Here is a 12879-nt window from a genome sequence, read left to right as displayed (position 1 = left end):
GCTGTATACCTTTAGTTGTCATTCGTAGGATTATTAAAATACAAATTATCAATTCATTTTCCCTATGGAACGTGCAACGCGTTGTAGGCTAAGGAATATTAAATTGGTACATTGACAAATTTCATAAATATTTCAGAGAAAATAAAAAAGTATCGCTATTTCGTACAGTCACATCAATGTGTCCTGTTGTTTAATACAACCGTCGATTCATCTGCACAATACTGCTGCAACTCATATTTTATAAGTTGCCACAATTGGAGCCCCCTTCCGTTTAATTAAAGTCAAGGAAAAAATAAAAGGATATCTAATATTGAAGTAAACACTGATAAGTTAGAACTAGAAGTTTATAAAAAATAAGGAGATTCAAAGGGTAATTTGAGAGAGTTAACAAATTGTTTTGAAAAAAGTCAAATATTTAATTATTTCCAAGGGTTATTCAATAAGCCCAAGCTCGAAAAGCTAAGAGTGAAAATTTAAAAAAAGATTTGTTATATCATGTTTATGATAAATTAGTGTGGAAATTAAGTTATATGATAAGTTTTTATTTATTAAGGTTGTGGAGTTTGGAGATCCCCACAAAAAGGCAAAAGATAAAGAAATAAAGTAGAAATGTAATTAAAGAAAAAAGGTGAAGTTAAAAGTATAATTGAAGGATTAACGAACCTTATAAGATAAAAGTTATTCAAAAAGTCATATATATAGGAGACTACAAAGTTAAAAGAAATTATAAAAAGTGTTTTTATTTGAAAAATAAAAAATAAATAAAAAGAAAGGAAGGAGGTATTATTATAAAGGAAAATAGTAGTTTTTATAAAAGTAAAGAGGGTTAGTAAATTAAAAAAATGTTGTCAATAAACCCTAAGGCCACGTAAAATGGAGTTTAATTCGAACGAAGAAACTATGGATTCCATACATAATTCTACATTTTGGACCAGATGTCCATTTTGTTGAACAGAAGATCAGTATTTATCGATTTTTAAAATCACACAATACTTTGTCCAAAATGTTGAAGATTGTTTACTTTGGAAGAATATCAAGGTAATACCCAGACACAAATTAAAAGATTAACAGAAGAAATCACAAAACTTCATCAAAGGAACGAAGCTTTAGAAAATAAATATAAAGATCTCGAAGATGAGTTTTATAAAGAATCAATAGAAATTTGGCATCTAAAGGACCATAATAAAAAATTACTTGAGAAGGTCAAGAAGTCCAAAGATACCAGAAAAAAATTAGAGGAAGAAAATGAATGTCTCTAAAAGAAATTCAACGAGAGCCTATCAGAAAAGGAAGAAGAAAATTTGCATTTAAAAACCCTGAATTAAAGGTTATTAGAACAGATCAAAAGTATAAAAGATAAAGAGAAGGATACTAAGGACAAAGTTAACGATTCAAAAATTACGAACTTTCATGTCTAAGGAAACATAACCAAAACCTTCTTACGCAAGTAAAGAAGCTTAAAAGTGACAAGAAGGCACTAAATGACAAGGTAGAACAACTTACTCAAGAAGAAGTATTGAAGTCTCCACTCGTAACAGTCCAAGTTGAAGATAAAGGAACCAATACTGATCCAGTCAACATCATAACTCAAGAAGATGAGAACCAACAAAAGTTAAAACATATTTAGATGTTGAAATTCAAACAATGGAAATTCCAAATGATGATTCTATAGCCAACTCAACAACATTAGTATTTGAAGCGAATCAGAAAATTGCCACACCCATGATAAGGAAAATCAAATTGCAAGAACTCCTTATCGACATCTGAATCACAAGAGCAAACAACTAAGTCAGTCTACAAGTTAGTGTTTGAAGCGGATCAGAAAATTGCCACACCCATGATAAGAGAAAATCAAACTGCAAGAACTCCTTATCGACATCTGAATCACAAGAGCAAACAACTAAGTCAGTCTACATATTTGAATCATTCAAAACGGAAACAATAGATTTATGATCCAAGAAATACTGAAGTTTGCAGAATCCAGTCTTATGATAACAATTCATTACAAATTTCCAGTGATTAGAAGATTCCACAAAAGATTAATCTTCGATGGTCAGATCCATTCTCAGTCCGACAATTTTGTTTATCACTTAGAGGACCATATCATCTTGTATCAATGAAGATGAAAGTTCTAAGATGAGATGATATTCGAAATGGGAAAAGAGATCGGACCCTTTCATCAGTAAGCTTTGAGGACAAAGCTTTTTGAAAAGAGAACCAATGTTATGAATATAATTCATATAAAAATAATAAATATAAATATAATAATAGTAATAATTAATAATTAATTAACTAATAGTTAGTTAGTTAGTAGTGAAGAGGCATGTCTTAGAGACATGACCATTCATGAAAGGGCACCTGCCTAGGTATATAAGCGGGTCCTCATTTTAATAATTTGACACATCTTTTGTACATTCAACAATTCTTATATACAATTACTACTTGTCCTACGATGGATACTTACATATTTCAATTCTTCTGAATTATTCCGCTGTGTATATGAACTTTGTTCAACAGTTTGCCTCCTTAATCTATAGCATTTGTAGTGGTAAAACTTCCCTAAATAGCACTAACGTCATCCTTCCCAAACAATTTTGTGCTCTAGAAACCCTAGCTAACTTCAACTTGAAGTCTATTTTGAGGGCTTACCTTCCTTTGTTGATCTAATCATTAAGAAAACCCTTTCTCTAACTTCTTCATGTCTAGGCACTCCCTTTTCATTTGATACCAATAGGCCCTAGCAATGTTGCACGAAGCGCCCCCCCCCCCCCTCGCCCCACGGTTCCAAGCCCCGAAGCGCATCCCGTATGGAAGCGCCTAGGAAACTTGGCCGGAAGCACGCTTCCGAAATTCCGAAGCGTGGCTTTCGAATTTTTTGCCGCTTCCTGGAAATTCGGAAGCGTGGTACGGAAGCGCGCTTCATACGACGCTTCGGGCGGAAGCATACGCTTCCGGAAAAGCGTTTAAAAAATCGTTTTTTTTCAATTTTTTTTTTAAATTTTAGGTGAGTTTGCTTGTTGGGGGTGGGTCCACCTTGGGTTAGGGTGACGAATGAAGGCAAAAAAAAAATATAAATATAGCAGATGCTCCCTCATGGTAATGTTAAATTCTTAAAGTAAAAGTGACATTCTCCTTTATTTTTCATTTTCATCATCCTTTTACTTAAATTTTTAACATTACCATGAAATGACTCAGGATGTTTGAGAGTGGTTCCAGCCTCATTGGACTTCATATGGAGAAAATAGAATTTCATATCCTATTCAAAATTCAGCAGACTTAACAGTTTTCAGGAATTCAGGATCAATGGGATTGTGGCATTTCATTAGATTATGTCAAGTATGAAGGTATGCGATTAGCATTTAATCAAGAGCACCAAGCCCTATATGTACCCTAGTGTTGGTGGTGTTAATTGTTGAACTCCTTTGGCACGCGGCACGCCCTTAGCAAAAAATTACCTTTCAATCAAGTCAAAATCATCGATCAAGCATGTTAAGCTTTTTCTACCATATTTTAAGTCTTGAATTAGGTAGTTTGATCAAAATTGGGCAATGTTGACTAATATCCCTAGACAATCGAGGTAGAGGCAAAGGCTAGACAAGAGGAGAAGAATCTAGATTCTAGATGGTTGATGCATCTAAATGGTTGATGCTCGAATAATTAATCATTAATGTACAATGGATGTTATATCTATCTTGATTTATGCCAAAATATGCATGTTTTCATGTCTTCTACAACTAATTTGGTATTTGGGATGTTTGTTTTGAGTATAAATGCAAAAAAATATAAATATAAATATAAATATATATATATATATATATATATATATATATATATATAGCAGACGCTTCGCTTCCTAGGATTTTGGAAAATGACGCTTCCGCGTCCCCGCTTCCAAAAAACGCTTTCGCTTCGCCCCCGCTTCATGCAACATTGGGCCCTAGTTTGTCGTAGTTCTTATCTAGTCTAGGGTTAGCATACTTGCTCCTTTATAGAGAAGATTTGAATGTATTCCATCATTAAGGTATCTTTCCCTAGGCTACTTTTATCACCTTGAGCCTTGTAATAAGAATATACTTTTAGGTGAATACAAGGAAGCCTCCATTGTGAAACTCCACTAAATAGCATGAAGAAGATTGTTGAGGTGACAATGGCAATCTTTCCTCATTGTTGCCATAGGGTTTGGCCCTCACCTTGAGAGTCCCCTCACAAGGCCCGCTAGCTTTTGTGGTAACAATCCCTATCCATGTACTTACTAAAAAATAATCAATGAATGAATTGAATTGATTTACAATGAGCAGTGAAGCTCAATAAATAATACAACTGTATTTACAGAAACAACAAGTTTCTACTAAGAAATTGCTAATTAATATCACAGATGAGCATTAAACACTAAGATAGCATTATTCTAATACCCTCCTTTAATGCTCAATCTATTTACAACACCTATAGACCCTATGAATTTTACAAACTTATCAGGACCAAGAGGCTTGGTGAAGATGTCTGCAGGCTGCTCCGTTGTGGGAACATACAACAACTGAATGGATCCATCTTCAAAAAGCTATCGAATGTAGTGACAATGGGTTTCCACATGCTTTGTTCGTTCATGGAAGACTGGATTCTTGGCGAGTTTGAGCACTCCTTGATTATCACAGAATAAGGGAGTAGGACCTGCCTGGGAAACATGCATATCCGCAAGCATACGTCGAAGGCAAATTGCCTCACAAGAGGCCTTAACTGCTCCCTGATACTCTGCTTAAGTCGAGGAGAGAGCCACTGCCTGCTGCTTTTTACTAGTCCATGTGATAGTTCCGGATCCCAGACTAAACACATACCCAACTGTAGATTTACGGTCATCAACCGAACCGGCCCAGTGGGAATTTGTATAACCACTGAGTGTAGGATCTAAACTCCGAGTGTACAGAAGTCCATAATCAGGAGTGCCACTCACATAACGCAACACACGCTTTGCTGCTATCCAATGATCAGCCTTAGGAGCTGACATGAAGCGTGAAATGTAGCTCACTGCAAAACTGATATCAGGTCTAGTGGTAGTAAGGTAGATGAGGCTGCCCACTAATTGCCTGAATAAAGTTTCATCCACAAGTGGTGAGGATGACTGAGCTGAAAGTTTGAGCCCTGGTTCCATAGGAGTCGTGGCAGGTTTGCAATCCTGCATTCTGAACCTGTCCACAAGATTTCTGGCATACTTGGACTGAGAGAGAAAGATGTTGTTCTCAGTCTGCCAGACTTCAACCCCCAAACAGTAATGAAGAAGTCCCAAATCTGTCATATCAAAAGTGCTGCACAAATCCTGTTTGATCCCATGGATCAAATGTGCTGAACTGCCAGTAATGATAAGATCATCCACATAGACAACCACAAACAGAATATCATCACCATTATGTTTGATATACAGGTTTGCATCAGATGGACTCCGCTGAAAGCCATGATCTGTTAGGTACCGATCAATTTTCATGTACTAAGCCCGAGGGGCTTGTTTCAGACCATAGAGTGCTTTGACTAATCTACAGACTTTCTGTTCTTGATCGGCAACCTTGAATCCTGGAGGTTGCGTCATGCAGACTTCTTCCTGTAAGTCACCATTCAAAAAAGCACTCTTTACATCCATCTGATGAACTTTCCAATTGAACTGAGCTGCTAAGGCAAGGACAAGCCGTATGGTACTCATCTTGGCTGTAGGAGCAAAGGTCTCCTCATAGTCTATGCCTTCCTTCTGTGAGAATCCTCGAGCAACAAGGCGAGCCTTATACTTGTCTAATGTTCCGTCAGCTTTGTATTTTACTTTATACACCCATTTGCAGCTAATGGGCTTCTTCCCTGTAGGAAGATCAGAAAGGGTCCAAGTGTGATTCTTCTTAAGACTCTGGAATTCAACTTCCATAGCCTGTTCCCACTCAGGTGTATCCTTAGCCTCTGAATAGGTTTGAGGCTCAAAAACACTGTGTAAGTTAGCCATAAGAGCAAAATTTACTGTAAGTTGTTGTTTGCTCTTATTTCTGGAAGTTCTACTTTCAAGGAGCTCATTAACCTGGAGATCACCAATAGTTTTAGCCGACCATTTAGGCCGGAGAGTAGAAGAACCAATATCTAGAGTAGGTGGAGGAGGCTCAGGACCAACAGGAGTAGCGAGAGGAGGATTATTTTCTGGAGGGAATTCAGGTAGTGCATCATCAAATACTGATGTTGCATCATCCCTCCCATCAGGTGGACCTAACGGAAGAACACTGGGAGGCTGATCCTCATAACACTGCTCAGAAGGAGGGGATTGAAAGAACCCTCTATCTTCATCAAATACTACATCCTGACTGAAGATATGACGATCATTGTCTAAATCTATCAACCTATAGGCCTTGTGGTGATCACTGTACCCCTGTCATCATGAGTTTCTGGCTTTTGGAATCCAACTTAGAGCGCTTAGCAACTGGAATCCAAACATATGCAACTGAGCCAAACACTTTGAGGTGATTGATCTTAGGCTTACGGCCAGACCAAACCTCTTCTGGAGTCTTCCCCTTAACAACCTGAGTAGGTGATCAGTTAAGGAGATAGGCTGCAGTAAACATTGCTTCAACCGAAAATTTGTTCGGAACACTCCTGTGTTGTAACATGGAACGAGCCATTTCAACAACCGTATGGTTGTGACGTTGGACGACACTGTTCTGCTGAGGAGTGTAGGGTGTAGTTAACTGGCGTTTGATGCCATGGGTATCACAGAAGTTGGAGAAAATAGAAGAACAAAGTTCCCCTCTGTTATCTATCCTAAGAGTTATGATATTACAGCCAGACTCTTTTTCAACTAAGGACTTAAACTTCTGAAAGATACTAAATACATTAGATTTATGTTTAAGAAAGTACACCCACATCTTTCTACTGAAATCATCTACAATAAGCAAAAAATATTTGCAACCAGTAACTGAGATGTATTCATAGGACCACAAATATTAGCATGAATTAACTGGAGTACCTTAGATGCGCACCAAGATTCTCCATCCTTGAATGAAGACCGATGTTGCATGCCAGCTTGATAGGCGCCGCACACTCCCAACTACTGAGTCTGAATATCAGGTAACCCTGACACAAGTCCCTCCCAAGATAGCTGAGAGAGATACTGAATGTTGAGATGCCCATATCTCCGATGCCACAGAGTGCTGATGGGAGAAACATGAGCTGCTAGAGCCACTTTTGGAGAATCACCAGTGTCAAGAAGCCTGTATAGACCATGATCCTCTAGGCCAACAACAACCGTAAGATGAGTTTCCCTGTAATAATGGAACACTTGTGCGCACTGAACACTACATCAAGCTGAGGAGAGTTCCTCATAAATTGGCTGACAGACAACAGATTAATTTCCATACCAGGAACATAGTACACATTCAAGAAGATGAGTGTGCGCCCATCAGATTGGATCTGAACTATACCTCTGCTAACCACTGTGTACTCTTCACCTCCGGCAAATACCACGAAATCACTAAAAGATGAGAAGTCAGTAAACCAGTCACGCCTGTGAGAGAAATGACGTGATGCACCGGAGTCAATGTACCAGGCAGAAGACAAGGCATGATCTGAGGACCTCTTAGCCATAAAGGCGTAAACGGCAGATTCCTTTTGCTCGAAATGTTCTGCAACATTCGCTTGCTGATGAGACCCTCCTTGCTTCTTCTGTTCAGAAGCAATTCTCTGTCGGCAATCTTTCTTCATGTGGCCGAACTTGTGATAGTAATTACACTGCACATTTTTCTTCTTAGCAGGATCAGAGGGCTGAGAAGAACTTTAATGCTGAAAGAACTGAGAGGACTGATATGTGGCAGCAAAAGCATTTTCTGAAGAGGCTGATGAAGCACCATTGCCAAACTGCTATTTCCAACGATCCTGCTGCATGAGTTTGGTGCATAACTCCGGAAACTTCAAATCAACATTAGTGGAGGTAATGTTGAGTGTTTCTATGAAGTGCTCATAAGGTTTTGGTAGACTTTTTAGAGTGATGACTACCATATCTTCTTCCTCCATGGTCCAACCAATGGCTTCGAGCTGATCTCGAATGTCTTTAATCTTGTTAAGATGTTCCTGTAAAGACATACATTCGTCCATCATGATGGAGAACAACTGATTCTTTAGAAAGAAAGCTCTGCTCTTGTCGAATGTTTCATGCAATTCCTTCAAATGTTGCCAGATTTCGGCAGTTGTCTTGCGGGAAGGAATCTGTGGTAACTGATCATCAGTCACAGAGAGTTTGAGAAGCATAAGAGCCTCTTGATTTCGATCATCAAACTTATCTTGATCTATACCAAGTGTACCAGGACTGAGCTCTTTGCCCAAAATGCGCTGGTCAAGACGCCTATATTAAAAAATGTTCAACATTCTCTGTTTCCAGATGTTATAATTGATGCCATTAAAGCGCTGACTGCCTTCCAACATCAGATTGATTAGCGAAGCCATCTGCACGTTTCCCAAGACACAAAAAACACCAAAGGAGTCCAGCACAAATTTCAATGCAAATGCCGGCTGATCCGGACAAAATCTGACAGGGCGGGTGCAAATAGAACTAGAAATTGTTCTGAGAAGCTTAGGCAGGGAAAAACTTGGAGGATATTTGTATGCCCAGAAACTAACGGGTATGCAAAAAAAAATCTATGTTTTTTGAAGAATCAAAAAACATATACTGAGAAATTGATACGGGCAGGTTACTAGCAATTCGTGGTCTCCACAATTACTTCTCTATGCAAAAGACAAGCTATATAACATACCAGAATTTACATTGACTGTCCTCCAAAAATACGTAACCCACCAGGATAGTGAATATCGGCCCACGTGCTATCACGTCCGGTTTCAGTATCTCCACATTGACAAGATTCAGTCCCCTTGAGAACGCTACCACGACAGGCGACGGCTTGTCACTGAATGGTTGATGATCTTGCAGGACAACGATGACAGAAAGGAAGCAAAGCCGAAGACCGAAGAAGATTCGTCCGGGAATTCGAACCAAGGACTTGTTGTTCCTCCGCCGAATGCCCTACTGTTAATGCGTTGCAGATCCGCTCCATCAAATGTCGTCGTCGTGAATATTTTTCGGCTTGACGCCGAGCACGGTGCCGCCGAGACGTTTGATGGCTGTCAGCGTCGGTCTTTAAAAAATTTAATAACCGTAATTGCCTGGAGGGTGCAACGAAAGGCTACCAGTCTCGGTCTTGCCGCGAAAGGCAGTCGGTCTCGTGGTGGTGGCATTTGTGGTGTTTTTCACCAACAACCGACGTTGGGAGGAGATGACGATGACTCCAACTACTGGTGCCACCGCTGTGAAGTGACGATGATGGCCCTGATCTCTGGAAACGAGATCCAATGCCCCCACTATAATGGCGGCTTCGTGGAACAAATCCAGGGTTAGACGGGACGACAGAGGGCGGCTTCGCCGATTGCGGATCCATCACGATTGGTGGCTCTGTCACTCCAGAAGTCTCTAGTCACCACGACTATCAACACTTCAGTTTGCTTCTGATACGAGACCCAGATTTGCAACAGGGTTTTACCATCCCTCGAAAGAGGTGAAGTAACTTTTGGCCGCAGTGGGTGGAATCGAGTAGGTTGCAAAGCCTAACCTCGCACAAAAAAAATCCACACAATAAAAAAAATCCAAGTTCGAACATCTTCAGTAGTTCGAGCCTGGCCAGCACGAAGCACGAGGGGAGTGTATCGAATCTTTGGGATGACACCAAAAACCCTCACGAGACCACCGAAGGACAACTCAAACAGCGATAAAGCAAAGCAAGCACTCAGATGAAACAATGGCATCTGCAATGATGCAGCAAATTCAAACTCCTAGAGAGCAATTTCGAAATGAAGCACGAAATTTTTCACACAATGAAAATTTATTTCGAAAAATTACCCAAGCTCTGATACTATAATCAATGAATGAATTGAATTGATTTACAATGAGCAGTGAAGCTCAATAAATAATACAACTGTATTTATAGAAATAACATGTTTCTACTAAGAAAATAGAAACAGCAAGTTTCTACTAAGAAACTGCTAATTAAGATCACAGATGAGCATTAAACACTAAGATAGCATTATTCTAATAAAAACAAATGCAAGAGTTGGCAGTAGATGCAGAATATAAAAATAAATAAATTCGCATAGGTTCATCTTAACCTAAATCTTTTAAGCACCGAGAGGTTTGCACACATTTTTTTTAATCTAATCACGGTGCTTAATAGATCAAGGGTTCAGATGAATCTATGCTAGCTATTTATTTTTCCCAAGATTTTAAAATTTACAATACCAGAGATTACCGTGTGACCACTCAAGAACACCTGACTATTGCATAAATATAAACTGTGTGTGTTATTCATTTCATCTATAATGTGTCGTAATTAAATATTTTGAAATCCTATTTGTCATGGTTTTCGTCTCTTTCTTCCGTTTTTGTATTTAGCATAAAATTTGAAGATTGTACATGTCTGATTGAAAACTCTTAACGGAGGCCATTACTTTTATATGAGACCATTTGGTATTGCATAAGTTTAGAAATAAAACTAATAGAATTCTGTTTGTGGACATTGTTTCCCTGGTTTCAGTAATCATCAGCGTTGTGTAAAATAATAAAATAGATATTTCAGAAGGCATAGTGTGGTTATAGATTTGTAAATCAAGTAATTGTAGGTTTCAGGCCGAATTTTTTCTCATGTGTTTCAGGCCTAAGCCATGCTGAGCTTTGAAGATAATCTTTTAATTTCTATGTAACAGAATATATATACACCTTTTCTTTTACAGGTTGGAAGTGATGAGGGTGGCTGGAGTTCTATTCAGAGTTTTGTATCTTCAGATAAAGATTCAGATGAAACTGTTGCATTTCTTTTTGGTGATATGGGAGTCTCAGTACCATACAGAACGTTTCTCTGGACCCAGGAAGAGAGCAAGCTTACAGTCAAATGGCTGAAGCGCGACCTTGAAGAACTTGGGGATAAAGCTACGTTTATTTCTCATATTGGTGATATCAGCTATGCCAGAGGCTATGCATGGCTATGGGATGCATTCTTTACGCAGATTGAGCCTCTCGCATCCAAGGTTCCTTATCATGTATGTATAGGGAATCACGAGTATGACTGGCCATTACAACCATGGAAACCTGAATGGGCAGCCAAAGTGTATGGAACTGATGGAGGTGGTGAATGTGGGGTCCCTTACAGCCTTAAGTTTCAGATGCCTGGTAATTCTTCTTTTCCGACTGGAAACGCTGCCCCATCAACTAAAAATCTTTACTATTCATTTGACTTGGGAGTTGTACATTTCTTGTATATGTCCACTGAAACTAATTTTTTAGAAGGAAGTGATCAATATGCTTTCATAGAGCAAGACTTGAAAAAGGTTGATAGAAACAAGACTCCATTTGTAGTATTTCAAGGTCACCGTCCCATGTATACCACTAACTATGAACTAAAAGATGCGCCTCTAAGGGAAAAATTGATGGAGCATTTAGAGCCCCTTTTAGTTAAGTATGGAGTCAACCTTGTCTTATGGGGCCATGTGCACAAGTATGAGAGGTTTTGTCCACTGAAAAACTTATCTTGTGGAAGCATGGACAGTGAAGCTGATCTTCCGGTACATGTTGTAATTGGAATGGCTGGACAAGACTGGCAACCAAAATGGGAACCTAGGCTTGATCACCTAACGGATCCCATCTTTCCACAACCTGTTCAATCTCTTTACCGAAGCAGTGAGTTTGGTTATACAAGACTACACGCAACAAGGGAAGCACTGACACTTTCCTATGTTGGGAATCATGATGGACAGGTCCATGATGTTTTAGAGATCCGTTTGAAAGGTGTTAAGAAGGCATTTTCCAGCGGCATTTGGTTTTTGAAGGCAGGCAGCTTATTCCTGTTGGGAATTTTATTCGGTTTTATTGGTGGATACCAATTCTACTCTAAAAGAGAACGAGCTCAATGGGTAGGGCTGAAAAGTGTCGATTATTGATTGATAGCCTGGATGACAAAGAAACCATGCTAGTCTCGAAAGGTACCAAAACCGATTTTATTGATGGATATTTATAATTTAGAAGAGAAGCATGTTCATCGGACAAGGCTGAAGAGCTCTGCATTCTGAAGCAGATCATTCCATAAGCACAGAAGATAAAAGAGAGTATATTATTATCCAAAAATCATTAAAAGCAATTAGTAGACTCCAAATACTTGCATGGTTATAACAGCAGCAAAGGGAGGAATCAAGTTAGTATGCCAGGCTGAACCATTAATATAGGATTCTCTTAGCTATATCTGGGGCCAGTCCTGTTATGTAAAGCTATATGAATCTAGACGAGACATTTACTTTTTGCACTTTTTGCTGGAGTTCTATGCTCTTTAATGGACATGACCATTGATGTAAATAATTTGTAGCAACAATTGTGTTATTTATAAAGGATTTGCGATTTGAACGGGTCTTGTTTTTCTATGTAGGAGCTAATTTTGCAATTTTCATGCCTAGTAAAACCAACAAAGTTTTCTACAGATTCTGCCCACTTATAAGTTTACTGTGAGTGAATTGCGGTTATCTTGGGTGGTTGGACGGAATCACTGTTATCTTCCCCACCCAGGTTCAAAACCCCACTAGTTACATGATGAGCTATAATGCCCTGATACTTACTGTTGTAATGAATTTGTGCCTATGAATATTGTTGTATTGGTTTCGAACCTCGTAAACTTTTAAGTGAGTATACCTGTGGGCTGGCTTGGTACCAGCGACCTCACTGTAGCCCCCAGGCTGAGAGGGAGGTTGATTTCTTTCCTTGGAAATAATAAAAAAATAAATCACTGTGAGCTTTTTTTTCCTCGGATACAGTGGCTTAGTTGGTTAAGGGCCTGTTGT

General features: G+C 38.9%; 1 protein-coding gene across 1 annotated transcript in view; it reads left to right on the top strand.

Moving 5' to 3' along the window:
- LOC149185139 (putative inactive purple acid phosphatase 2) overlaps positions 1-12448 on the top strand; it is a 42727-nt gene extending 30279 nt beyond the window's left edge. Inside the window, exon 2 of the mRNA XM_089417777.1 lies at positions 10789-12448. Within this exon, the coding sequence (XP_089273903.1) occupies positions 10789-11991 (1203 nt within the window). The 3' untranslated portion in view covers positions 11992-12448. The remainder of the gene's footprint in view (positions 1-10788) is intronic.
- Positions 12449-12879: the final 431 nt, after the last annotated feature.

This window comes from Pinus tabuliformis, chromosome 3_2 (assembly GCF_031772625.1).
Source record: "Pinus tabuliformis cultivar Carrire ecotype Pingquan chromosome 3_2, CPIR1, whole genome shotgun sequence".
NCBI classification, from domain to species: Eukaryota; Viridiplantae; Streptophyta; class Pinopsida; order Pinales; family Pinaceae; genus Pinus; species Pinus tabuliformis.
The sequence above is the reverse complement of the archived record's forward strand: the minus strand, read 5'-3'. Positions and strand labels throughout refer to the sequence as shown.